Source organism: Pituophis catenifer, unplaced genomic scaffold, assembly GCF_029215685.1.
Source record: "Pituophis catenifer annectens isolate HBS135680 unplaced genomic scaffold, rPitCat1.0.hap2 SCAF_9, whole genome shotgun sequence".
NCBI lineage: Eukaryota > Metazoa > Chordata > Lepidosauria > Squamata > Colubridae > Pituophis > Pituophis catenifer.
Genome location: NW_027256889.1, coordinates 2,484,845 through 2,512,196, shown reverse-complemented (window position 1 = coordinate 2,512,196; position 27,352 = coordinate 2,484,845). Strand labels below are relative to the sequence as shown.

The 27,352-nt window shown below is 48.1% G+C and overlaps 1 protein-coding gene across 1 annotated transcript in view; it reads right to left on the bottom strand.

Moving 5' to 3' along the window:
• MAP4K1 (mitogen-activated protein kinase kinase kinase kinase 1) overlaps positions 1-26,439 on the bottom strand; it is a 30,472-nt gene extending 4,033 nt beyond the window's left edge. The window contains exons 1-26 of the mRNA XM_070949361.1: positions 26,329-26,439; positions 24,039-24,096; positions 23,266-23,356; positions 22,758-22,822; positions 18,354-18,409; positions 17,958-18,005; positions 14,694-14,736; positions 12,989-13,061; positions 12,109-12,240; positions 11,907-11,969; positions 11,183-11,264; positions 9,719-9,832; positions 8,841-8,922; positions 8,628-8,686; positions 7,837-7,898; positions 7,696-7,737; positions 7,442-7,465; positions 6,612-6,654; positions 6,193-6,361; positions 5,374-5,450; positions 4,457-4,541; positions 2,996-3,072; positions 2,805-2,865; positions 1,672-1,777; positions 834-892; positions 607-710 (exon numbers count right to left, since the gene is read on the bottom strand). Coding sequence (XP_070805462.1) covers positions 607-710; positions 834-892; positions 1,672-1,777; positions 2,805-2,865; positions 2,996-3,072; positions 4,457-4,541; positions 5,374-5,450; positions 6,193-6,361; positions 6,612-6,654; positions 7,442-7,465; positions 7,696-7,737; positions 7,837-7,898; positions 8,628-8,686; positions 8,841-8,922; positions 9,719-9,832; positions 11,183-11,264; positions 11,907-11,969; positions 12,109-12,240; positions 12,989-13,061; positions 14,694-14,736; positions 17,958-18,005; positions 18,354-18,409; positions 22,758-22,822; positions 23,266-23,356; positions 24,039-24,096; positions 26,329-26,439 — 1,986 coding nt within the window. The remainder of the gene's footprint in view (positions 1-606; positions 711-833; positions 893-1,671; positions 1,778-2,804; positions 2,866-2,995; positions 3,073-4,456; positions 4,542-5,373; positions 5,451-6,192; positions 6,362-6,611; positions 6,655-7,441; positions 7,466-7,695; positions 7,738-7,836; positions 7,899-8,627; positions 8,687-8,840; positions 8,923-9,718; positions 9,833-11,182; positions 11,265-11,906; positions 11,970-12,108; positions 12,241-12,988; positions 13,062-14,693; positions 14,737-17,957; positions 18,006-18,353; positions 18,410-22,757; positions 22,823-23,265; positions 23,357-24,038; positions 24,097-26,328) is intronic.
• Positions 26,440-27,352: the final 913 nt, after the last annotated feature.

Here is a 27,352-nt window from a genome sequence, read left to right as displayed (position 1 = left end):
GGCACACATGCACCTGCCGGAAAGATGAGCTTCCAGTTTCCGGTGTGCGCAAGAGCGTCAGTCACCTGGTCTTCCGGTTTCTGGCAGGCATGCGTACACAAAGACCAGCTAGACGGAAGCTCAGCTTCCCGGCACGCACATGTGTGCCAGGGAGCTGCTCTTCCGATTTCTGGCACTCCCGTGTGTGCGTAAACCAGCTGGCTGACACGCATGTGTGCACCGGAACCCGTAAGGGCAATGGGTGATGCCTGGTGTGCCCGAAGATACGGCTCTGTGTGCCACTTCTGGCCTGCATGCCATCGGTTCGCCATCATGGGCCTAGAAGGAATAAATGTCCTGAAAAAAATGGAAAAACCCTGGCATCCCAAAATAGTTTCAATAATAAATCAACGAGAGACCTTCAGAGAGAATGCACAGGGTGGGACAGAGGTGCTTGGCGCCAACCTGGGTCTGCCTTGGCAATTGCATCCGAGGCACTAAATTGCAAACAATGCCACCTAGCCAACTAAGCTATCAAACACACAACCTGGCTGTCTCTTCCTTGGGATGCCCAATCTTGACCCTGGCAAGGAGATGCTTCCTCTGGCAGCAGGACTCGGCTCTTACCTTGACCAGCATAAATTTCTGCATGGGTTCATACCATTGGAGGAGAACCACTCCGGCCTCCAATGCCCCACAGAGAAAGTGGCAACTGTTCTGGGTGTTCCTGGCTGCAAGAAAAGGAGGTGGGGGAGAAGGTGCTGTATTGGATACTAGGCAGGACACCCGAGGGGAGGAGAGGAAGGGTCAGCCGTGGGGACAGTGACCATCCCTAGGACTGGCGTTCAAAGCACCTGTGCAACATTTCTGGCATCCCTTCGTGTCGGGGATCTTGGTGGTGATGACGTTTTTTCTAGAGGGAAGGAAAGAAAGGACAGATGAGTTGATTATGGAAGGAAAAGAGCAGTGATGGGATTCAGCCGGTTCGGGCTGGTTCGGGAGAATCAGTAATTAAATTGCTGGGTGGCCCCTCCCCTCCCCTTCCTGGAGTCCCCATGCGCCCCATTTTGTCTCCCAGGTAAGCGCAGGGAGGCCTCCTAGGCCCAAAACGGGGCAGAGGGTGTGCACTGCAGGCCTCCGCGGCCCATTTTTGCTCCCAGGAGGCTGCAGAGAGGCCTACTAGGCCCAAAATGGGGTGCGGGGGGGGGGGGGGTAAATCCTTTCCCCGTGGCCTGCTTTTCCTCCCAGGGGGGTGCACGAGGCCGAGTGCTGCCACGCCCACCCAGCCGGGCATTAGGGCCGAGAACCGGTTGTTAAATTATTTGAATCCTACCACTGGAAACGAGATTGCTTTTTAGAACTGTCTTATACAGTGTTTCTCAACTTTGGCAACTTTAAGGAGTCTTAAAGACTTCTCCCACCCACAGAACAAGCCACTTCTATATGAACAGAGAGCAAACCCCACTCCCTTCTAGCACTGATGATGTTACCTAGCTGGGTCATGAAAAGTCTGCAAGAAAACAACCAAGCTCAGGGAGCACCAAGGACCCCACCGAAAATAACCTGTTGACCCTCCAGCCAGCCAGGCTGCTAAAGACCTCCGCCAGATAAAGAGATTGGCCACATCTAAATGAATCCTGAAGAATTAAGGAAGTAGGTAAGAAAAAGACACCATTCCAGTGATGGATTTACCTGGGTAATAATCGGTGTGCGGAAAGGGACACCCCCAGGCGCTGGTCTCTCTTGCTCTGCTCGTACAGACTGGGTAAATTGTGGGAGAAGAGCTGGGGAACCTTGCCTGAACAGAAGGGAAAAGAAAACCTATTGTCTATTCAGGAAGTCCTCGATTTACGGCCATTCATTTAGTGACCACTCGAAATTAACAACGGTGCTGAAGAAAGAGATTGACAACAATTCTCGCACTTATGACATTGCAATAGCCCCATAACGACATGATCCAAATTCAGACGCTTGGCAACTGGCGTGTATTTATGACGGTTGCAGTGACCACGCGATCACCATTTGCAATGTTCCTAGCCAGTTCTGGGGGGAGATTCGATTAACAATCATGTGATTCTCTTAATGACTCCAGGAGGGGGGGAAAAAAAACCATAGCTAAATTGGGTGCACCTCATTTAACAACTGCCTTACTTAACAAGTGCTGGTGCCTCCCTGAATTCTGGGAGTTGAAGCTCACACATGCTTGCTCAGGAATTCTGGGAGTTGAAGTCCACACATTTTCAAGTGGTCACAGGTGAGAAGCACAGATATATAGAGAAAAAAGGTCATCGGAACTCAAGCTTTCCTGGCTTCTAAAACCAAATTTTCATTGCTTGAGGGGATTTTCCTACTTCCTCTCTCATTTTCAACAGATGAGCAGCTTCCCTAACCAGGTTAAATGCGTCTATCTATCTCCCAAGGCCCTTTACACATAGCATTACAGAACCCTAAGGCAGGCTGAAATGATGCCAGGTTTTGGCACAAATAACCAATGTGATGGAATAGTCTTGAATTCTTGGGGGGCGGGCAGGGGCTGCTCGCTTCCCATAGGTCTCCAGAACCTCTAATTTTGAAAAAGAGAAGAAACAGACCTTGGGATGCTGGCAGGGAAGCCACGAGTCAGTCAATCAATCAGAATAGAGCTGGAAGGGAAACAGCTTGACCCCCTTCTCTCTGTGACAGCCACTCAAATATTGGAACACTGCTATCATGTCACCCCTGGTCCCTAGACTAAATATACCCCATTCCAGCAACCGTTCTTCATATCTTTTCGCCTCCAGGCCCCTAATCCTCTGTTGCTCTTCTCTGCACTTTTTCCAACTTACCTGAAAGAGACATGAGAACATTCCCCATGCAATAGACCCACATCGTTCGGCTGTGATAAAGCTTGAGAAACGGAGAGGGATAAAAAAAAGAGGACGACAAAATGACGTTCTTCAAAGCAAGCCAGAAACTGAATTCTCTGCCTTCTCCCTTCTGTCATTCAGACTCGTTCCTGCCACCCCGTCAGTCTCACCAGTTCTAGAGCAGGTTCTGCCTCACTCCGGTTCAAGGCGAAGATGCCTTCTTCAGCCCCCAGAATTAAGTGCAGCTCTGGAAAATAGGGAGGGAATTCAAAATTAAGGTGGGACACTATCGGGTGGGATTCAGCCGGTTCGGACCAGTTTGGGCGAACCGGATGCTAATTTTACATTGGTTTGCCGAACCGGTAGTTGCAAGGTCTGGCTGGCCCCGCCCACCCCACTCTGCCCGTCTCAGGAGTCTCCACGCGGCCCATTTTGGATGCGAGGTAAGTGCAGGGCCTATCTGAGGAGTGTGAAAAAAGAGTCATAAGTCACTTTTTTCAGTGCTGTTGTAACCTGGAAAAGTCACTAAACGAACTGTTGTAAGTCAAGGACCACCTGTAATCGCCTCCCCCAACATGTTCAGAAGCACTACCCTGTTTCCCTGAAAATAAGACATCCCCTGATAATAAGCCCAATCGGGCTTTTGAGCACATGCGCTAAAATAAGCTGACACTCCCTCTGAAAATAAGCCCTCCCTGAAAATATTTAAACACAGAGCTGGAAATCTGATAAGATGGCAAGAGGAGCTCCATCTTGCTCCACGCGCCCCAAAATAATAAGACCGCCCCGAAAATAAAACTAAGCGCTTATTTCGGGGTTCAAAAAAAATATAAGACAGGGTCTTATTTTCAGGGAAACACGGTAGTCCTAGGTGAGGGAGCCATCCTGGAGCTCAGTTGCAAACCAAATAATTATTTCTAGATCATTTTATGCTGAGGAGCCTTGGACAAAAGAACATCACTAGGACTACCATGTTTCCCCCAAAATAAGACCACTTCTTATTGTCAACTTGCAAAGCTTTCAAGTTGCCATGAGCAGGAGGGAGGGAGAACTGATAGAGCTGATTGATTTCCCTAACTGAAGTGCATTCCATACATTCTTCCTTACCGCAATCAGAAGGAGGGTGTTGGATTTCACAGCCAGCCAAAGTTGGAGAATGTGATTTATGACATGGCCAGAGAGGAAGGGAGAGACAGGGTCATGGAATGTAAATCTACGTGGGATTAGTTCTAACTGCATCCGAATATTGCCAAAATGGTGCTCCTAATAAATGACTGTATTTCTTTTGAAGTTCAGCTCATGGCTCATGAATTAATTAGGGCATCTTTCGGAAACTTCACACTTATATTATAATTTTTGCTCCAAAAGACGCATTATGACTTATTTTCCGACTAGGTCTTATTTTTGGGGGAAATACAGTGCTAAACACCTCCGTCAGCTGACGATCTTAACGGGTTTATTTTGGGGGTAGGGATTATATTATGAGCATCCTGAAAAATCATGCTAGGACTTATTTTCCAGTTGGGTCTTGTTTTCGGGTAAACAGGGTAGATACTGCTCAGGTCTGCAGAAGGAACCAATGCATTCTCGCCCCGCCCACCCGTCCCTCCTTAGGTCTTCTCCGGATGTACCGTTGGTGTGTGGATGGGTCCAGGCAGTGGCCGAGGTGAGGTGCAAGGGGCACTCATTGAAGACTTTCTTGAAGAGGGTCCTGTCCTGAGAAGGAGAAGCAGGCCAGAGCCATCCATGAACATGCACCTGGGAGAAGCAGGTATGCATCCTGGCCCTCAGGCGATTCTCTCTCACTTCCTGATGGTACCTCTTCCTCTTTTAATTTCACCCTCGTGATTTCCAAACTGGTTTGAAATATTTTGGAGGGGAAGAGGAGGAGAAGGGAGGAGATGGAGGAGAAGATGGAGAAGATGATGGGGAAGGAGAAAGAGAAAAAAGGAAAGCGGAGGAGAGGAGCGGAGAAAGAAAAAATGGAGAAGGTGGAGAAGGAGAAGGAAAGGGGAAGACGGAAAGGAGAGGAGGAGAGAAGGAGAACATGGAGAAGTAAAGGGGAAAGGGAAAAAAGGAAAGGGAAGGAGAAAGGAGAGGAGAGGAGGAGAAAGAGAAAATGGAGGAGGTGGAGAGGAAGGAAAGGGAGAGGAAGAGGAGGAGAGAACATGGAGAAGGAGAAATAAAGGGGGAAAGGAGAAAAGGAAAGGGGAGGAGAAAGGGGAGGAGAGGAGAAAGAAAATAGAGAAGACAATGGAGGAGAAGGAAAGAGGGGGAAGGGAAAAGAGGAGAGAAGGAGGAAATAGAGAAGGCAATGGAGAAGGAGAAGGAAAGGGGGAAAGGGAAAGAGAAGGAGAAAGGGGGGAAGAGGTGGAAGAGGAGGAGGAGAAAGATTCCTTGCCCTTCCGCATTTTGGCCCCAAGAAAAATCCAAGTTATTCTCTCTTCCAAGCAGGCTCAGTTTTTTTTAAAAAAAGTTTAATTTGAGCAATAGTGGAATGATTTGGACCGGAGCCGATTGGCCCAATGTGGAGGCTGAACACGCTTACCGGTTTCTGTCTCCTCTCCAGCTTAGGAGGAAGGCTGGGGGGCCTCTCATCCAAGGGATCTGAACGCAGTTCTGGGACTGCAGGGGAGTAAAATAAGAGTCAGCACCCCACACCACCAAATCCAAATCTGGAAATATTGACCCCCAGATCTCAACCCGGCAACAAAACTAAGTCTTTATTATTTTACTCTGGACTCTCCAAATTCAGGTTGGGTCCTATGGATTCATCATCTTCATTTAATGACCCCATAACCCTTGCAGGGTTATGTATTTGAATGGCCGGATGCCCTTCCTGTCACCAATGCGGAGTTTTGTTCAGCAGATATATTCTCAGTGTGGGAACTCAAGAGAGAGAAATATCTGCCTCTACCTAGGATCGAACTCACAGCCTCCTGATTGTGAGGCAAGAGCTCCACCTCTAGGCCACCGCACCACTCCGTTGGGTCCTATGGATTAGTCCTAGAAAACCTTTTATTAGGAATATAACCCCTATAAGGCTTGTTCCAGGAATGAAAAGAGTCCCTGCCCCGAGCTATTTTTCCTCTACAGGCAGTTCTCGACTTACAACCAACAATGGAGCCCAACATTTATGTTGTTCAGTGAGACATTTGTTCAGTGAGTTTTGCCCCCGTTTTACCACCGTTGTTAAGTGAATCACTGCAGCTGATAAAGGAATAACCCGGTTGTTAAGTGAATCCAACTTCCTCGTTCGCTCTGGTTTGTCAGAGGGGATCATGTGACCCTGGGACACCACAAAGTTTGGGAGCATCTCCTCCTCCCGTCGTTTCACTCCTATTTTCTGGGAGAAAGAAAGTCGTACCCGATTTAGCGGCGAGGTGGGAAGCTTCGGCTCTCCCAGAATGACTTTGCGGCGAGGGCCAACTCAGGATGGGACCACTGGAGCACCGTCCCCGCATTAGGGATTTGGCAGGAACGTGGTCACGGGATCGATCCGCCGCCGTTTCATCCGAGGAGAGCCAAACTCTGGGCTATTCGAGAGAGAAATGTCAGCGTGCATAAAATGTATTTGTCAGCAGGAAAAACGAACCTGCGCTAAAGGGCGGCCGAGTTGTGTGTGTGGGGGGGGGGAGGGTGTCCGTGGACTAAATCTGCACCACCCACGGAAGACCCTGGACCACGGCTGCCCACTGGAGTAATGGGACTCACCTTGGTGTAATCTCCACCTGCAAGGACAGAGAGGAGGGTTGCAAACTTACTTTGCTCCCACAGAGGGTTTACCTTGGGAGGTAGCGGGGGCGGGAGATTCGCAGGCTGAGCGTCCCTGGGAGGAAAGATAAATGACCAGGTTCAAAAACAGAGAGATGGGCGGGGGGGGTTGCTGCCTGTTTCCCACCCCCACATACACACACACACACACACATGAATTGTTCTAGCAAGATGTTACTAATAGAGAAGAATATTTGTAGCTTGGGGTTGGACTTGTGATGGCATTCAGTTGGTTCTATCTGGTTTGTGCGAACTGGTAGCGGCGGCTTTGGGAGGCTCCACCCACCCACCCGGAAGTCATCACATCCCGTTTTTGATGCTCTACGCATGTGCGGAAGGCCCCACGCTCACATTTGCGAACCGGTAGCGAAGGTAAGTGACCTTCCCTGGGTTAAACTGGTGCTCTCTGAGCTTGGTTGCGGACATTTTATGACCCTACTAGGAAACATTATCAGTTCTAGAAAGGTGTGGGGTTTTCTCTCTGTTTTTAAACCTCGCTCCCTTCTAGCGCTGATGATGTTACCTAGCTGGGTCATGAAACATCTGCAAGGGAACAACCAGTCTCAAAGGGCACCAAGGACCCCCTAGCAAGACGTCATAATTCACTGTGAAAAGTCACCGCAGGTCTCACCGAGCTACTCCCGGCAAGCTAAATCCCTTCAGTCAGCAAAGAAAACATTTATTTTCCAGGATTGTAATTTCCAAATCCCAAGCAGGAATCTCTTCGTTTTAGGGACTAGCTCCTTGCTGGATCCCGAGATCCGTCTCTCTTCCCAACGTTTGGCTAAATGACTCTGCGTTCTATAATTTGATATTTTAAGAATTCTAGGAGAAACGGTTACCTGATTAGGCCTGGTCCGCTGGGGCTGGAAGGCAGAGGAGAAAAGAGGGAAGGGGAATTTAGGAGAGAAAGAATGACCGAGTGGGATTATGTTCATGGAGTTTAGTGGCACCCATGGCCACTTTGACTTTGTTTTACGAGTCCTTGGTTGCCGTTTGGCCATGGTCAAAACCTACTGTTTCTCAACCTTGATGGACTTCAACTCCCAGAATTCCCCAGCCAGCTTTAACTGTAAGCAGTTAAGACGGAACTCACATATCCACATCGTCGTAGTCGTCTGAGTCGGCTACGCTCTTCCTGCAAAGGTCAGAAAAACAAAGCTCAAATAGATTTTATTTCCCATCTAGGCAGTAGCTACGGGAGTTAGTACCCAAGACCCCTTCTGGGGTCCCTCACCTGCTGCTGAATTCAGATCCAGGTTGGTCCATCGTGCTGTAGCCTGGGTCTAGCACGATCTCCTGCAGGAGAAGAGAGAGGATTGGAAATTTCATCCTAGGCAAGTCCACCGGGGATGTGTCTCCGGCAGAATTGGGAGCCAAATTCCCCAGCAAGCCAGCCTAGTGGTATCTGGGGATGATGGACGTGATATCCAGCTCATCTGGAGACCCCAAGTTGGCAAAGGTTGCCCTAGAGCAGTGATGGCCTTTCCCACCCCCGGAGGCCGGAAACGGCCCATTTGCCGACTTCCGGTGGGACTGGAAGGCCCGTTTTTTGCTCTCCCCAGGCTCTAGAGCCTTTCTAGGAGCCTGGGGAGGGCGAAAATGGCCTTCCCCACCCCCCCTACCCCCGAGGCCCTCCAGAGGCAGGAAACAGCCTGTTTCCCTACTTCCAGTATTTCTCAACCTTGGTGACTTTCAGATGGGTGGACTATCAACTCCCAGAATTCCCTAGCCAGCCATGCTCACTGGGGAATTCTGGGAGCTGAAACCCACAGTTCTTAAAGTTGCACGATGGCTTGGGAATTCTGGGAATGGAAGTCCACCCATCTTAAAGTCAAGGTTGAGGAACGCTCATCTAGAGAAAGAGCTGAAGAAGGAGAAAAGAAGAATCGGCTGTGAGATCTTTGGTCCATTCAGTTTGTCGGTGCCAAAAGTGGCAGACTTCAGGGTAGGACCCAGATCTTGAAGACGGCCAAGAGCGGAGGACTTTTCTCAAGGGGAAGAGCAGAAGAGCCAACGAAGAGTTACCATAGAGCTTGAAGACCTCAGACTTTGCCTTCTTTGGAAGATAGGGCTGAAGTTATGCTCTGCAATGAGATGGGAAACGGGATTTAGAGCAGTGAGGAAGGAGATGGACGGTGCAGAGACCAAGCAACCATGTTATTTTTCCCCTAGTGGGGTGATTCCACTTAGATGAACTGGACAGGTGAGCCTTGAACCAACGAGAGTGGACAACCATACCCTGGACACCAGCATATCCTGGAGAAGTCACACCCTGCCGTTGACTAGAGTGAATCCTTCGGGGCACCGGGGGTGGAGGCAACTGAGGAAGAGAAGATAAGAGGCATGTTGGAGGGGTGTGTGATGGCTACCCCAAAACAGAGGGCTTCTGTGGCTGTGTGTGCCCCCAAGAGGAGCCCTTATTTTGCCAGCCCCTCCAAAACACCCTTGAGTTTGACTTGAACAAGACAAGAGGGTCCTAGATTTATCGGTGTAGTGTGTGTGGGGGGGAATTAGTAGCCTGGACAATTTCCCCCGTTTTCGTATGGTGATGTCGATATTCTGGATTAGGACAGGAGTAACCTTCGCGAGAAAATCTGGGACAGAAGAACAACCAAGGCCCAAGTCCTGAATGTGTCTTAAAGATCAGTTGATTCACTGTAGGATTTATGACGGCTATGGGAAGAGAGGAAACCAAGTTCTAATCACAGGTGGTCACTGGAAGATGGAGGAAATTCATGGAAACTTGAAGGGACCTCCAGACTGCTGGTTTAATGTGTTTCCCTCCAGGTGGGCAGGTGGTCCAAAGATGTCCCCATATCAGGGGTGAAATCCTACCGGTTTGGACTGGTTCGGGCGAACCGCTAGGGATAATGGGCATCAGTTCGCCAAACCGGTAATAATTACCCCTCCTTGGCCCTAGCTATGGCACATAGCTTCTGCTGTAGACTGGAGATGAGACGAAGATTGCATTGTGAGGACACCTTCTTAAGAGAAGAACCTCTAAGAACCTCTAAATCTGGCATCTCCAAGAAGCAGTTAGGAGGTAGGTGTGGATGACTCCTAAGACGAAGAGCCCTTCTCTCTCCCACTTTCCCAGCCAATCTCTTGGCTCTCACCTCTTGGTCCTCTTCTTCTGCCTCACTTCTGGGGAGCTGGTCAGGATTGTGCACTTTCTCCAAGAGGTCAAGGGTCAGCCTCTGCGTGAGCCCTGCCTGGGTTACAAACTGGTGCTGGGAAAAGAAAAGTGAAGATAGTTGGGTTCCAACCTGGGGACCGGAACCAAAACGGAAGACGAAGGGGATAATGTCCTAAAGGTGCTTTTTTAAAGAGGCAACTGGACTTTCTGGTTTTTCTTTGAAAACGTTTCGCTTGTCATCCAAGAAGCTTCTTCAGCTCTGACTGGCTCATGGGGGAAGGGAAGGGAAAGATCGGGGTGAAATCCAGCAGGTTCTGACAGGTTCTGGAGAACCGGTAGCGGAAATTTTAAGTAGTTCGGAGAACTGGCAAATACCACCTCTGGCTGGCCCCAGAGTGGGGTGGGAATGGATATTTTGCAGTATCCTTCCCCTGGAGTTGGGTGGGAATGGAGATTTTGCAGTATCCTTCCCCTGGAGTGGGATGGGAATGGAGATTTTGCAATATCCTTCCCCTGCCACATCCACCAAGCCATGCCCACGGAACCGGTAGTAAAAAAATTTGGATTTCATCACTGGGAAGGATTGATACTCCTTGCAGACAACCTGGCTGTTTGTATCCTTTTAGAGGATCGTTGAGGCCACTTGGAGGTTTATCTGTGTCCTCAGGATCACCTGAGTGGTGCAAATGGGTGTGGGGTCTTCTTGGAACTGCAGAAAGGATCGCATTGTAGACTGGAGGTAGATGATGTCGTTTCCCCCCCTCTCCTCTGCTCAGAATGGAACAGCCCTCTCTCAACAAAGCAGGAGGGGTACGGCATCGTCCATCTCCAGTCTACAACACGGTTCTTTCAGTCTTTCAGTTCTTTCAGACTTACGACCATTTTTCACAGGATCGTCGTCGTAGCATCCCACGGTCACGTGATTAAAAGTCGCAGGCTTGGCAACGGGTTCATATTTATGATGGTTGCATCAGGGGTGGGTTTTACTTACCTTTGCTACCGGTTCGCGCGCGTGCTCACTTCATGTGTGTGCACACCACTTCTACGCAGGCGCAGATCGTATTTGATGACATCTAGGGGGGTGGGCGGAGCCTCCCGCCACCGCTGCTACCGGTTCGCCCAAACCGGGGTGAACCGGTAGCAACCCACCACAGGGTTGCATGCATGTCCCGGATCAAGTGATTGCTTTTTTGTGACCTTCGGATCAGCAGAGTCAAAGTGGGGGAAACCAGATTCACTTAACAGACATAGAAATTGAATTTGTATCCGGAATGATTGTAGAATCTCTCTCTCTCTCTCTCTCTCTCTCTCTCTCTCACACACACACACACACACACACACACACACACACACACACTGGACAGCTGGCCCTGGGGGGCTTTGCTCCCAACTCTGCAGAGCGCATGTCCTGCGTAGAGGTGGAAAGAGAGGTGGGCGTCCTCACCGTGAGCATCTTGGAGGCGCTGGGCCGTTTCTTGGGGCTTTTGGTTAGGGTCACCTTGACAAAGTTGTGGAAGGCGGGGGACCTGTGGAGACAGCAGCAGCAGCAGCAGCCATGAGGAGAAATGTTTGGAAGCGTTGTAACGCAGCTGATGCTTGACAACTGCCTTGCTTCGCAGTGGAAACTCTGGGTCCGATTGTGGTCACAAGTGAGGGCTATCTCACCTGTATTCCAAACCTCCGGCATTCTGCCCCAAAGGGTAACGCTAAGATTAACATCAGACCAACAATCAAGAAGTAAGCAATGCTCCAATAAAAACACCGCCAAACAAGCAAACAGTAAATAGCCCAACCAAAGAGCTTCCAAGACCACTCTTACCAACACTGGCCAGGCAAGCCACTAGAATATAAAGGGAGAGCAAAACCCATCCCTTACTACAACTGATGATGTTACCTAGTTGGGTAATGAAACATCTGCAAGAAAACAAGCAAGCTCAGAGAACACCAAGGACCTCACAGTCCTCCTCCTCCTTCTCTCTGCAAACCTACTCTCTTATAGACTGATGATGTTACTTAGTTGGGTCATGAAACGTCTGCAAGAAAACCACGAAGCTCAAGAGAGCACCAAGGGATCCCCTCAGTTCAACCCTGCACTACAAATACTCTCCTTTGTTGAGAGTAAGTAAGGCTCTATCACCACTTCTGAAGGACCCCTTGACACTACTCACCAGCGGGCCTTCTCCTTCAGCTTTGGAGGCTGGTAGCCACTCTTGGTCATCAACACCAGCACCCTGCAAGGTGGCACAGGGAGACAAGCCACAGATTAGCCAGGGAGCAGTCTCTTCCTTAAACCACTTCATGGAAAAGATTTTTTTTCAATCCTCAGGGATCAGAGAACGCAAACAGGACCCGGCGGCCGGGTCACCTTACCGCAAAGGATGCGTGTCAAACATGGGTGGCTGCAGCTCAGCCAACTCGATTGCCGTGATGCCCACCGACCACACGTCACACAGTTCGTTGTAGCCGCCTTTCAGTTCCACTGCGGCCACTTCCGGGGCCATCCTGGAACAGAGAGGTAATGTTAATTTTAATCTGGTTCACCGAACCAGTTGTTCCAAGAACTGGCTGACCCCGCCCACCCTGCCCCTCCCAGGAGTCGCCATGTGGCCCGTTTTGGATGCCAGGTAAGTGCAGGGTGTGCGCGGAGGCTCTGGGAGGGCGAAAAACGGGTCTTCCGGAAGTCCGGAAACAGGCCTGGTTCCAGCCTTCAGAGGGCCTTCGGAGCCCGGGGGAGGCCATTTTCTCCCTCCTGGAGGCTCAAGAAAAGCCTCTGGAGCCTGGAGAGGGTGAAAAATGGGCCTACCGGAAGTCCAGAAAAGGGCCCATTTCTGGCCTCCAGGCAGCGAACCGGTTGCTGAATTTTTTCAATCCCATCCCTGGGCTGTATGTGACATTCAGGCTCACCACCCCTTCAAGGGCCTCTTGGGTCCCATTAGGAGCACCCCAGTCTTTTCCAACCTGCTAACCAGGTTTATCAGCACAAAAGCCTACAAACCAGGATTTCTCCCTTGTTTCTTGGCTCACCAATGCCCCTTGCAGAAAGGATAATGCTATTGCATTAATTTATCCCTGAAAAAGGAACAGGGATGTATGGAAAAATGCACACAACTGGGGCCCTTGGTTAGCATTATATATTGTGGAACAGATTCTGAAACCGGGGAGGAGAGGGGAGCCCTTCCAATCTTCCACTCTTCTCCTTGGCATCTCACGGCTCAGATACCCATCGCGACAACGGGTGTCTTCTCTTTACCAATAAGGAGTTCCAATGAAGGACATTCGGCGGGCAAAGGTGGCACTCAGTTGAGCTGAGATTCCAAAATCAGCTGGCGGAAAGAAAGAAGAAGAGAAAAGAAAAAAGGGAGAAGTTGAAAAAAAAAATCTCTTGTCGTTGATCTGCATCGTGCTCTAGTTTGGGAAGATAAAAGAGTGTGGACTTCAAGGAAATCCATCCAACGCAATCAGCAACCCGCAAAGCCTTGGGGTGGAATCTGTTACTAGGAAACTTCCAGATTCCTGAAATTTTGCCTTTATATGTTGTCTCTCCTAAGGGAGGCTCCACAATGAAATTTACAACTCTTCTAACCCTTTCTGAAATCTTTCTCTCTCACACACACACACAAACACACATACATGACTGACAGCAGGGGTGGGCAAACTGTGGCCCTTTTACAACCTGTGGACTTCAACTCCCAGAATTCCTCCCAGGGACTTCAACTCCCAGAATTCCTCCCAGGGACTTCAACTCCCAGAATTCCAAGCTGGCTCAGGAATTCTGGGAGTTGAAGTCCACAGGTTGTAAAAGGGCCACAGTTTGCCCACCCCTGGCTTACAACCATTCGTTTAGTGACCGTTCGAAGTTACAACGGCACTGAAGAAAGGGACTTATGACCGTCTTTCACACTTACGACCGCTGCAGCAATCCCCAGTCACACGATCAAAATTCAAATGCTTGGCATCCGGTTCGTATTTATGACAATTGCAGCGTCCCAGGGGTGGGGGAGAGGGGGGGGTGTCGTGTAATTCCCCTTTTGCAACCTTCTGGCCAGCAAACCCAAGGGGGAAGCCAGACACACTTAACAACCGTGTTACTCACTTAACAACTGCAGTGAATCACGTAACCCAGCCTGGCAAGAAAGGTCACAAAATGGGACAGACTTCACCGAAGAACTGTCTTGCTAATTAGCAAGGGAAATTTCGGGATCGATTGCGAAATATACACACAGAATTACAGTAGTGGCCAAAATTGTGGAAACCTTTTGGGAAAAGTGTATTTTTGAGGTTTGATGGCTAATAACACCACTTTTTTTTTTGGCGCTTCAAGATAATCCTATTCCACTGCTGGGATGGCCTGTGAATAGCCGAGATCTTCACCTAATTGAAAATCTGTGGAGCCGACTAGCCAGAAGCGACCCAGCAATAAAACCCAGTTAATAGAAGCCATCCTTCAATCTTGGTTTCACATTAGAACAGCTGCAGAACTCAAAGACTTGGTTCACTCTGTGGGAAGACGTTGTAAGGCCATAATTCATGCTAAAGGTTACCCAACTAAGGATTAACTGACAGGGTGATCATTTTTGCATATCTCGTTTTTTCTACCTGTTTCACTTTTCTTTATACTGTCACTGCTATTCTAATAGCAAATCCTTCCTAAACGTTATTGCATTACATTCTTGATTAAATTATCTTTCCATTGATCTATAATTTTAGGGTACGACTCCAAAAAAAAAAGTGGTGTTATTAGCTAGTTTTAGAAAATGCACGTTTCCCAAACGGTTTCCACAATTTTGGCCACTACTGTAAATTCACACAATGCTAAACCAGAATTTTTAAGTGCTGCCCACAGAGCCGAGCCCTAGTGGATAGGATTGAGGGGCTACATGGTGGCCACGGACCCTCCAGATAGGGTGACTAAGGGTAACTAGCCCGAAGAAACAATGTCCAGAGAATGAACCTACCCAATTTTACTTCCCCCTGGTCGTTGAGAAGAATGTTTGCTCCCTGAAAGGTGAAGAACAGAAAAAGGAAGTGAAATTTACTCAGAGTGAAATGGACTGGCATCCAGTGGGTAACAACCTCCCTCACCCAACAAGACAATATCCCCCATTCCCAGGCTCTGGGCTCTCTTTTTATTTGGAGTTCCAATTTTTACAAACTGCTCTGCAAAAAGTTTTTCAACTTTTCTACCTCATTTTGTGACTGTGGGCTGACAAAATATATGACAGCTACCAATTTTGCTTTCTGTTATCTATCTTCCTCTTTCTTTCTTTCTTTCTTTCTTTCTTTCTTTCTTTCTTTCTTTCTTTCTTTCTCTTTCTTTCCTTCCTTCCTTCCTTCCTTCCTTCCTTCCTTCTTTCCTTCCTTCCTTCTTTCCTTCCTTCCCTTCCTTCCTTCCTTCCTTCCTTCCTTCTTTCCTTCCTTCCTTCCTTCCTTCCTTCCTTCCTTCCTTCCTTCCTTCCTTCCTTCCCTTTTTTATTTTTGAGTACAGTAAAGGTCAAAGAGAAAAGGGAAAAAAGAAGGGAAAGTAAAATAAAAATAACACTTTTTTAAAATAGGAAAAGAAACATTGGTGCTGGCCCTGTCCTGTTGTGGGTCTCCACCGATCCAACTCTCCTTGGGCTTTGAAGATTCTTCATCCTGCTCACATCACCTGACCTGAACCATCAAGGTAAGTTTTTTTTTTAAAAAAAAAAAATCTTGCCTAAAATTGGCTAATTCCCAAAGATTCTAGTTGTCTGTATACTGTGTGGCATCCAGAGGGTAACGACAATATTCCCAATTCCCAGGCTCTATTTGGAGTTCCAATTTTTACAAACTGCTCTGCAAAAAGTTTTTCAACTTTTCTACCTCATTTTGTGACTGCGGGCTGGCAAAATATATGGCCGCTACCAACTTTGCTTTCTGTTATCTATCTTCCCTCTGCGTAGACATCCGTCTGCTCACCTCTGCCAGTGATCTGCATCCCAGTCAGACAAGGGGGTCCCCAGAATTTTCTTGATATTAAGGATATTAGTAACACTTATTTAAAAATGCAGAAGAAAGGTTCAGCCCAGCACCTGGGTTGGGATGCCAGCTGAACTCCGCAACTAACTAAATCTGTGGTCTACAGACCCACACTACGAAATGAGGCAAGGTGCCATCTGTTAAAAATAGCAGAAACAGCACACTGATAGCTTCCTTTTTCCGTGTCAGGTGTGAACTATCAGGGACCACACTTCCAGTTAAGCTGATTTATTGCTTTAGCTCAGGGGTGTCACACTCAATTTCATTTAGGGCCGCATCAGGGTTGAGTTTGACCTTGGGGAGTGGGGGGGGGGGCATAGCCAGCTCGATGTCATTCATCAAGGCTCGGTTTCCTGGGCTCTGTTTTCGGCCATGACGGGCTCCTGCAGCCCTCTGCCAGCAAAAATGGAGCTCTGGGACGCCACACACAGGTTGCCTGGGCTCCATTTTCGGCCGTGATGGGCTCCTGCAGCCCTCTGCCAGTGAAAATGGAGCTCTGGGAGGCCACGTACAGCTTGCCTGGGCTCCATTTTCGCCATGACGGCCTCCTGCAGCCCTCTGCCAGCAAAAATGGAGCTCTGGGACGCCACACACAGCCTGCCTGGGCTCCATTTTCGGCCGTGATGGGCTCCTGCAGCCCTCTGCCAGTGAAAATGGAGCTCTGGGAGGCCACGCACAGCTTGCCTGGGCTCCATTTTCGGCCATGACGGCCTCCTGCAGCCCTCTGCCAGTGAAAATGGAGGTCTGGGAGGCCACGTACAGCTTGCCTGGGCTCCATTTTCGCCATGACGGCCTCCTGCAGCCCTCTGCCAGCAAAAATGGAGCTCTGGGACGCCACACACAGCTTGCCTGGGCTCCATTTTCGGCCGTGATGGGCTCCTGCAGCCCTCTGCCAGTGAAAATGGAGCTCTGGGAGGCCACGCACAGCTTGCCTGGGCTCCATTTTCGGCCATGACGGCCTCCTGCAGCCCTCTGCCAGCAAAAATGGAGCTCTGGGAGGCCACACACAGCCTGCCTGGGCTCCATTTTCGGCCATGACGGCCTCCTGCAGCCCTCTGCCAGCAAAAATGGAGCTCTGGGAGGCCACACACAGCCTGCCTAAGCTCCATTTTCGGCCATGACGGGCTCCTGCAGCCCTCTGCCAGCGAAAATGGAGCTCTGGGAGGCCATGCACAGCTTGCCTAAGCTCCATTTTCGGCCATGACGGCCTCCTGCAGCCCTCTGCCAGTGAAAATGGAGCTCTGGGAGGCCATGCACAGCCTACCTAAGCTCCATTTTCGGCCGTGACGGCCTCCTGCAGCCCTCTGCCAGTGAAAATGGAGCTCTGGGACGCCACACACAGCCTGCCTGGGCTCCATTTTCGGCCGTGATGGGCTCCTGCAGCCCTCTGCCAGCGAAAATGGAGCTCTGGGAGGCCATGCACAGCCTGCCTAAGCTCCATTTTCGGCCGTGACGGGCTCCTGCAGCCCTCTGCCAGCGAAAATGGAGCTCTGGGAGGCCATGCACAGCTTGCCTAAGCTCCATTTTCGGCCATGACGGCCTCCTGCAGCCCTCTGCCAGTGAAAATGGAGCTCTGGGACGCCACACACAGCCTGCCTGGGCTCCATTTTCGGCCATGACGGCCTCCTGCAGCCCTCTGCCAGTGAAAATGGAGCTCTGGGACGCCACACACAGCCTGCCTGGGCTCCATTTTCGGCCGTGATGGGCTCCTGCAGCCCTCTGCCAGTGAAAATGGAGCTACAGAGGGCCGTGTGTGGCATTCCTAAACTCCGTTTTCACTGGCAGAGGGTTGCAGGAGGCCGTTGCGGCCCAAAAGAAGCTCGGGAGGGCTGAACATGGCCCTCCCGCGCTCCCTTTTCGCTGGCAAGAGGCACCATGGGCCAGTCCTTTGCTGTTCCCAGGGCAGGCCTGCGGGCCAGATCTAAGCACCCTGCGGACCGAATCCGGCCCCCAAGCCTTGAGTTTAACACCTCTGCTCTAGCTTATGCACAAGAATCTAGTTAACTAACGGTCAGCACTAAATTGCCACTAGATAAAGAGTTAATAGTGGAATTCAAGAAAGGTTGGCCTTACACCTCTTGTGAGAACATAAAAATTCCAAGCTAATACCTCTCTTGACTCCACCAGCTCTTCTCTTACACTCTATCCTGAATTAATTTTCTCAAGGAAACTGGAGATGGACAATAACATAAGAGATGAATAAGCTTCGTAATTCTTACCTTTATATCACGATGGATCTTGCCTTGTTTGTGAAGATAAGACAAACCCTGGAAAGATGAAAGAATAAAGCTTAGATCCTGTTATCTTTGAAATACGCATAATATAACAACCTAATATACGGTTGCTAAGAAAGGTGATTGTTAAGTTAGCCACACCCTATTTTATGACCTTTCGTGCCATAGTTAATAAGCAGATTGCTGCCGTTGTTAAGCAAATCGCATGGTCGTTAAATGAATCCGGCTTTCTATTTTTTTAATCTCTTTCACGAAAAGAGAGTTATAAAGAAGCAGCTGCTTTGCACGTGGGATATTCCAGGTTCAGGCCAAAGCTAACACACTTCTACCCTTGGGGGAAAATAGCGTGGAAAAAAGGGGTGTCAACAGATTTCTACTCACTTGTAAGGTTTCCCGGCAGATATAGGCAATCTGTAGCTCCGACAAGGGCCCCGTGACTGAAAAACAAGAAGGAGACAGACAGCGGATACCACTTTGCATCCTGCAAGAATTTCGCTGCTCCTCCAGCGCGCGTGGGAAAATTTAGCTGCCGGAGAAATGGAGGAATGTCAATTCCAAAACAGGCTGGCTCAGATGAGTTTGCGGGTAGAGAAGAGGCGCTGTCTAACCCAAACCCTGGAGCTCTGAAATGAATTTTCGTGGTGCGTTTAAATAGTTTTGGTTTTTATTTGTAGAGGTTTAGATGGTCATTGTGTTGCCTGGGTGACTTTTAGTAAAACCATATCTCTAATTATAGAAATATAAATCTTCGACGTGGCTGCCCCTTGAAATGTACTTGCCCTCTTCTTGCCTATTTTCCTTCCTTCCTTCCTTCCTTCCTTGCTTGCTTCCTCTCTCCTTCCTTCCTTGCTTCGTTCCTTCCTTGCTTCCCCTCTCCTTCCTTCCTGCTTCCTACTTCTCCCTCTCTTTTCTTCCTTCTCATTCTTTTCTATCTTCCTTCCTTCTCCCTCTTCTTCCTCCCTCCCTCTCTTCCTTCCTTCCCTCTCCTCCCCTCTTGAAGTGTACTTGCCCTTTTCTTGCCTATTTTTCTTCTTTCCTTTCCTCCCTCCCCTCCCTTTCTCTCTCTCTCTCCTTTCTTTCTTTCTTTCTTTCTTTCTTTCTTTCTTTCTTTCTTTCTTTCTTTCTTTCTTCCTTCCTTCCTTCCTTCCTTCCTTCCTTCCTTCCTTCCTTCCTTCCTTCCTCTCTCTCTTTTATTTTTGAGTACAGTAAAGGCCAAAGGGAAAAAGAAAGGAAAGTAAAATAAAAATAACACTTTTTTAAAATAGGAAAAGAAACATTGGTCCTGGCACTGTCCTGTTGTGGGTCTCCATCAATCCAACTCTCCTTGTGCTTTGAAGACGCTTCATCCTGCTCACATCACCGTAACCATCAAAGCAAGGTTTTTTTTAAAAAAAAACTTGCCTAAATTAGTTATTTCCCTAAGATTCCACCTGTCTGTATTCTGTATAACAAGCAAACCTCGCGCTTCCCCCCCCCATCTCTGCCCTATGCTGGGATGCTGTGTTCCAGCTGACTTTTGATCTCCACCATCCGCCCCCCCCCTCCCAAGAGATGCAACTACAGAAGGGAGGAAGTGAAGAAGCGGCAAGAAAGCATTAAAAATGAAAACGAGAACGCAGTGTTGTGGTCAGCCTGTTATCATTCAAGTTGTGCTTGTGATGCTTCTCTCTGTCCCCACTCCGAAACCAGAAGGCGGGGAGACCGAGGCTTCCATGCCCCACAACAAGGACCCTCTGGTTAGCCTTTGTTGAAATGCCCTCCTTGCTTGTTCCAACTGCAGCCCACCGCTCGCCTGGTCTCTTCACCCTTCTGTGAACGGAGCTTCCTGAAAACAGATGTTCTCCTGCTTCCTTCTGCCCTGAAGGATAGAATCAGGATGGTCAAAAGGATTTTTTTTTTTTTTTAAACCAAACGCATAATCAAACTTTGGAATTTGCTGCCTTGAGATGCCGTGCCGGTGATCCACTTGTCTCGCTTAAAAGGAGTTGGACCAATTCATGGAAGTCTTGGAGGTCAATGGCTCTTGGCCTTTGATGGTTGTGGAGCTTCTCTGAAGGCCACCTGGTGGGAGACGAGCAGGTTGGTTGGCTACTTTGCCAACAGGCTGCTCGACGAGATGGGCCAGTAGATCCTATCCAGCAGATCCTATGCTTATGTTCTTTCACACTCTAACAGAGAGTTTGATGTTGGAGTTGGGATGACTTTGGCGGTAGATGGGATGGGTCTCTTGATGGTTCAGAGAACGTTTATGAAATCTCGAAAGCTCACAAGCGGATCACATTGGTGGCAACATCTCCAGGGTGTGTTTGGAGGGTTCTTCGGTGAAGAAGAGGACAAACACAGCTAGCCAGAAGACCTCTTAGACCGACAGAAGATAACATTTGTAGCTCAAGGGTTGAACTGTGGAGTCCTTGGTGCTCTCTGAGTTTGGTGGCTTTCTCGCAGACGTTTCATTACCAAACTAGGTAACCTCATCAGTGCTGCTTCTTTAGAAGATCTGAAGATTGGGGAATTGTTTCGGAATGCTCTCCTACACTAAGCACATCCTTCAACTTGCAATTATATCGAATAAAAAGCAGACCAGGGAACCTCTCCTCGATACCATCCAGTGGTGGGATTCAGCCAGTTCGCACCCTTTCGGGAGAACCGGTTGTTAACTTTCTGAGCAGTTTGGTGAACTGGTTGTTGGAAGAAATCATTAGGGCAGAGAACCGGTTGTTAAATTATTTGAATCCCACCACTGATCCCATCCCATTAAATTTCTTTCTTGCAGGGAGTTTTTCCTTCTGATTAGACTTAAGAGTATGCGCTTGGGAACCTACAACGCACGCAGTCATTCCTCCCGGCCAGTTAACAATTCTTCTTTCAAGCTGGCCGAAAAGGCAACGAAGCTTTGTGTTTGTCCAAGAAATAGGAGTGCCTAGCTTTGTGACTCCCTTGTGTCCTTTATGGTTTTCGGCTGTCTTGCTGTAAGCAGCAGAAGACGACTCTGAAGTGCGAAACAACGTAAGCAGACTGGAAAGGGGGAAGTTTGCAAGCTAACCTAAGCCAGCTGAACAATGCGGGGTCTCTTCCTTTGAAGCAGGTGCAACTGACATGCTAGAGAAAGCCGACGACCGCAGTTGGTTTCACTTCTGTTGCAAAAAAGGACTGCCTGATTATTCGGCTGCACTCCTTCCCCAAGGAGCTTGTGAACCTGGCGCCCAAAGTGACATGCTTGATGTACTTAAATTTACAACAAAACACTTTGGGAGATAAGAACAAAGGAAAGTTCTCTACACTGCAGGGGTGAAATCCAGCAGGTTCTGACAGGTTCTGGAGAACCGGTAGCAGAAATTTTGAGCAGTTCAGAGAACCGGTAGTGGAAAAATTGATTCTCCAAAAATTTGGAGAACCTGAGTGGCGTAGGAGGCTAATGCCTCCTACTAAGGCAGCATTTAACATCCAGCTGCCTGCAATTACTGCGAGTTCAATTCTCACCAGGCTCAAGGTCGACTCAGCCTTCCATCCTTTCTAAGGTGGGTAAATTGAGGACCCAGTTTGTGGGGGCAATAAGCTGACTTTGTATAAAATATACAAAAGGATGAAGGCTATTGCTTAACGCATTGTAAGCCGCCCTGAGTCTCCGGAGAAGGGCAGCATATAAATCAAATTAAAAACAAAAAAACAAAAACCTGCAAATACCTTCTGGCTGGCCCCAGAGTGGGGTGGGAATGGAGATTTTGCAGTATCCTTCCCCTGCAGTGGGGAGGGAATGGGGATTTTGCAGTATCCTTCCCCTGCAGTGGGGAGGGAATTATCCTTCCCCTGCAGTGGGGAGGGAATGGGGATTTTGCAGTATCCTTCCCCTGCAATGGGGAGGGAATGGGGATTTTGCAATATCCTTCCCCTGGAGTGGGGTGGGAATGGGGATTTTGCAATATCCTTCCCCTGGAGTGGGGTGGGAATGGGGATTTTGCAGTATCCTTCCCCTGCAGTGGGGAGGGAATGGGGATTTTGCAATATCCTTCCCCTGCCACGCTCACCAAGCCACACCATGCCCATACAGCCATGCCCACAGAACCAGTAGTAAAAAAAATGTGAATTCCACACTGTGGCAGCTCCTCAAATATTGGGTGACTGCTGTCATGTCACTCCTAGTTCTTCTCTTCATTAGATCAGACGTACCCAATTCTAGCAAGTGTTCTTCATATATTTTACTCTCCAGTCCCCTAATCATCTTTGCTGCTCTTCTCTGCACTCTTTCCAGGGTCTCGACATCTTTTTCGAGAACCAATCTAGAATTAAAGAGACAATTCCTGACAGGGAGAACAATTAATCAGTGGAACAGCTTGCCACCAGTTGTGAGTGCTCCAACACTGGAAGATTTTAAGAAGAGATCGGACAACCATTTGTCCAGAATGGTATAGGGTCTCCTGCCTTGAATAGGATGTTGGATTAGAACAGGGGTCTCCAACCTTGGCAACTTTACGACTTGTGGACTTCAACTCCCAGAATTCCTCAGCCAGAAATGCTGGCTGAGGAATTCTGGGAGTTGAAGTCCACAAGTCTTAAAAGCTTTTCTGGTTGAGGAATTCTGGGAGATGAAGTCCACAAGTCTTAAAGCTTTGCTGGCTGAGGAATTCTGGGAGTTGAAGTCCACAAGTTATCGTCAGGTTGTCAAGGTTGGAGACCCCTGGACTAGAAGACCTCCGAAGTCCCTTCCAGCCCTAGGATTCTATGATTCTCTTATAAACTCATCTTAGGACGTGCAAATGAGATTTATCCTGTTTTTGTAGCAGCTACCTTGATAGATGTCCTGAAGGGAGCCTCCTGTGCAGAATTCCATGCAAATCCACAGCTTCTTAAACCTGAAGGAAGGAGAGAAAAGAGGGTTCGTGTGGAAGGAAGCCGACGAGAACGGGAGGAAGGAGGAGGAAGATCGGGGCCAGCTATCCAGATTGCCCATGAGCGCTTTTTAATCATAGCAATAGCACTCTTAGACTTGTATACCACTTCACGGTGCTTCGCAGCCTTCTCCGAGCGGTTTACAGAATCAGCCTATTTGCCCCCAACAATCCGGGTCCTCGTTTTATCGACCTCGGAAAGACGGAAGGCTGAGTCCAACCTTGAGCCCAGTGAGAATCGAACTGCTGACGGTCGGCAGAATTAGCCTGCAATACTGCATTCTAGCCACTGCGCCAGCACGGCTCTGTCGTACACCAGTTTTGCATCCCACCCACCCAGCCCCTTTCTCAAGGCCGGGAAACGTTTACAAGAGGATCGGCCCATCTCCAGAAAAAGGATCGCTCACCGGATGTAACTCCCGTAGTAGGCCACGATGTTCGGATGTTTGCAGGTTTTCACCATCACGATCTCTTGTTGGATAGCAACGCAATCATCATCTGGGCAAAAAAAAGAAGGAAAACAGGCATTTTAGGATTTAGGGTTTTAGGATAGAAGGGAAACACGCTCACCCTCCTAGCACTGATGATGTTACCTAGTTGGGTAATAAAACGTCTGCAGGGAAACAAGCAAGCTCAGAGAGCACCAGAGACCCCACAGTCCTCCTCCTCCACCTCCTTTCTGCAAACTTCCCTCCCTTCTAGCCACTGCTAGCCACTGATGATGTTACCTAGTTGGGTAATGAAACGTCTGCAGTGAAACAAGCAAGCTCAGAGAGCACAGGGACCCCTCATGTCGACCCCGAGCTACAAATATTCTCCTTTATTGAAACAACTGGATCTGAGCTTTCCAGATGCTGCAGGGTTTCAACGGCCAACATCTCCACTACGTTGTTGTGTTACCGGTAGTCCTCGACTTGCGATCCCAATCGAGCCCCAAATGCCCGTTGTCCAGCAAGGCAGTTGTTAAGTGAGCTTTGACCCATTTTACGACCTCTTTTTGCCCCAGTTGTTAAGGCAAATCACTGCAGCGGTGAAGCCAATAATGCAGGCGTTAAGCGAATCTGGCTTCCCACATTATCTTCGCTTGTCGGAAGCCAGCTGGGAAGGTTACCCGTGGTTAGCTGGGGAATATAGGAGTTGAAGGTTCGGAAGCCCTGGCCTAATTGTTTTCCTCGCTCACCTGCTTCCATCTTTACAATTTTGATGGCAGCCAGCTTCCCCGACTCTCTGTTCTTTGCCTGAGAGGAAGACAGTGACCCAAAAGTTAATAAAAAGTTTATTTATTTATTTTTATTTTTGAAGGCGGGGGCAGGAGGCAGATATTCTATTGAAACCGAGCCAATGGAACGACAAAAAGGTAAAAAGACCCACCTTGGCTCAGGAGCCGAGTTCTAATTCCGCATCTACTCCATCTCGGCTGGTTTTGTCAGAACTCTGTTTCTACCATCATTTTTTTTTCCCCCTCTTCATCTTGGCTTTCTCAGACATTTCCCAGTTTGGAAGGGAAAGTGAGAAAGAGGAAGCCCTAGCTGAAAACGTTTTGTGTATTGCTGGCAGAGGATACAGCTGCTTGCCCTCAGCTAGGTTTTTTTTTTTTTGGTATTATTATTATCTTCATCCACATTTTGAGCTGTTCAAGCAACATTTTTATGGTTTGTAGGCAGCATTGGGAGTCATCGAAGCAATGCCAGCCTGAGAGATTGCTCAATCGCTCCTTCCTTGGAAAACAGAGCCGTGTGAAACCGGCTGAGGACAAAACAATATATATATATTTTTTTGCAAAAATAGAGCGGAGCAAATAAAGGATTTTAGCCCCTTGCTGGGCTAAATGGTTGAAGGAGGGGATCTTCAAGCATGGGCATTAATTCAGTTGTGAGGGGTGTGATTAATGGGGAGAAAACTTCCTTTTCTTGCAGGGATTATTTAAGAAGAAGGGGAAAAAAATACTGTGTAATTACGTACATCTGGCCAAACTGTGAAGCTTTGTTCGATTACAGGGGTATAAAAAACAACAACAAGTAAATAAAAAAAAAAGAAAGTTATAGTAGTAAACAGGAAACTTTATACTGGGCTGCCTCCCTCCCACAGCTTTGAGGAATCTTTACAGAGAAGCCTAAAATTGCAGCAATTAAACTGAAATTAATGGAGGATTGCACAGTGCAAGGCTTCTTCCTTTGGCAGGCACAGGGATCAAAATAATCTCTCTTTTGAATCAAGGACGATGCTATCCATCCATGGGTCTCAAGCTTGGCATTTTTAAGATTGTGGACTTCAGTTCCCAGAATTCCCCCAGACTGCTGGGGAATTCTGGGAGTTGAAATCCATGCATCTTACACGTTGCTAAGGTTGAGAGAAACACTGTTAAAACGGAAAGTCAAACTGATTCAGTTCCAAACGTCCCTCGGGGTATGGTAAATTAACATGCTTTTTACATAGCAACAGCTCACTTTTAAACGGATTCTGCTCTCTCCCAGCTTAATCGGTCGGATGATTGGAACTGGCTTAATGAACCTATCAGTATGAGCATTCAAATTAAATTAAATCAAATCTGATCAGAACTTGGGAGATATTCTTACATTCCCTAAGGAGAGCCATATAGAGCCAAAATCCAGGGACTGCTTGCCCTTATGGCTATTTCCAATATATTTTTAGGAGGGAGAAAGAAAGGAAGGAAGGAAGGAAGGAAGGAAGGAAGGAAGGAAGGAAGGAAGGAAGGAAGGAAGGAAGGAAGGAAAAAGAAAGAGAAAGAAAGAGCAAAACAATCAGGAATAATGTAAGAGTGTTTTTTTTGACTACCAAATTTTATTCATTTTGCAGGCTTGTGCCTTTTGCTTAAATTAATTATTAGCCTTTAATAAAAAATAATTTAATGCAATTTGTGAGTGGGGCTACCAAACTCTTCTGCCTTTTAAACAAATTAGTTGCAGGGGGAAAAATTGCAAACAATTAGTCCCGGCTGGGATTCAGTCACTCCATCCCATATCTTCTTGCCCACATAAAGCCGATTAAATGATAGAATTCTCAGCCACGGATGGAGTCAGGGACCACTGATGGGACTCAAAAAAGGCCCACTCTTCTGTACTTTTATGCCTGCTTCTCCTTGAGGACTCCACCCAAAACAATTATAGCACATTTATTACTAAACCATCAGATTATCCTTCCGTTATGAGTTTTAACTAAGATACAACCAGGATTTTAATGCATTGCAAACAGCTGGAGATGCTTATTTATTAGATTAATAAGATCAGTTTCCCCTATATCATGTGGCCCAAAGTTCCACAGACTAACTTTTTTTTTTTAAAAAAAAATCCTTTGCACCATGCTTTTTCTTTGAAGCTTGATCTATATTTGTTGCGTCTGGAACGTGTCTAGAATGTCTGGAACAGAATCGTTTAAGCACCCCACAGCTGAAAAAAAAGGTGCCCGAGCAGCACTCGAACCCAAACCCCGTGCAGGACAACAGAGGTTACCTTATAGACTTCCCCATAGGTCCCTCCGCCAACCCGCTGGAGAAGTTCAAAGTCCTCTTGAGGGTTTCGGGTGGAAATCTCTAGTCGAGCCGCTCTTTCTCGAACATCCATCGTTCAGGGTTTCCCTACCCCGTGTGCAGGCAGAGAGTACAAACTCTGCACGCGTGTAGGCGTCGTTCTCTGTGCTGTGGTCAGGATACGGGTGAACTTTTTCAGTCGGGTTCTGCTTCCTGATTTGCAGCGTGATTAATGTGGGCGAGCAGATTTCGGGGGCCGAAGGATGAAAGGCCCTCTTCAGCTGATCCAGAACTGATCCAAGACCCTTCTTGACACTTTGGGTGCAGGTGGGGTCTTTCCAACCTGCAGGTTGCCCCAAATCCCTCTCAAAATCCTTTTTTTTTTTAAAAAAACAGAAATACTGATTGGTGATCATTTGAGTTTCCTGCCACACCGAGGAGGAAATGAATAGGCAATGGGTGCTTAGAATGCTGTTGCCTCGAGATTTGATTCATTGGTTCCAAGTTTGTGAATGTTTTGGGAATAACAGAATCGCAGTTGGAAGGGACCTTGGAGGTCTTCTGTTCAAGCAGGAGACTCTATACCAGTGTTTTTCAACCTTGGAAGCTTGAAGATGGGTGGACTTCAACTCCCAGAATCCCCCAGCCAGCGCTGCTGGCTGGGGGATTCTGGGAGTTGAAGTCCACCCATCTTCAAGCTACCAAGGTTGAGAAACACTGCTCTATATCATTCCGGACAAATAGCTGTTCAATCTCTTCTTGAAAACCTCCAGTGTTGGAGTCTGGAGGTGAGATGAGCCTTTAATGCATTGTTCATTTCTTCCAGATGGTTATCCTGAGCTTGTCACTTCTTTTTTTTTTTTTCCTTATTTTCTTCTTGTTTTAAAAATTATCTTGTATCAAATTTCAGAAACAAATGTTAAAATACAAGCTAACGTAAAGGAGGGAAAAGGGAGGAGAATAGCAAGTTAAAAAGTGACAAAAGGTACATTAAATATAGCTTTAAA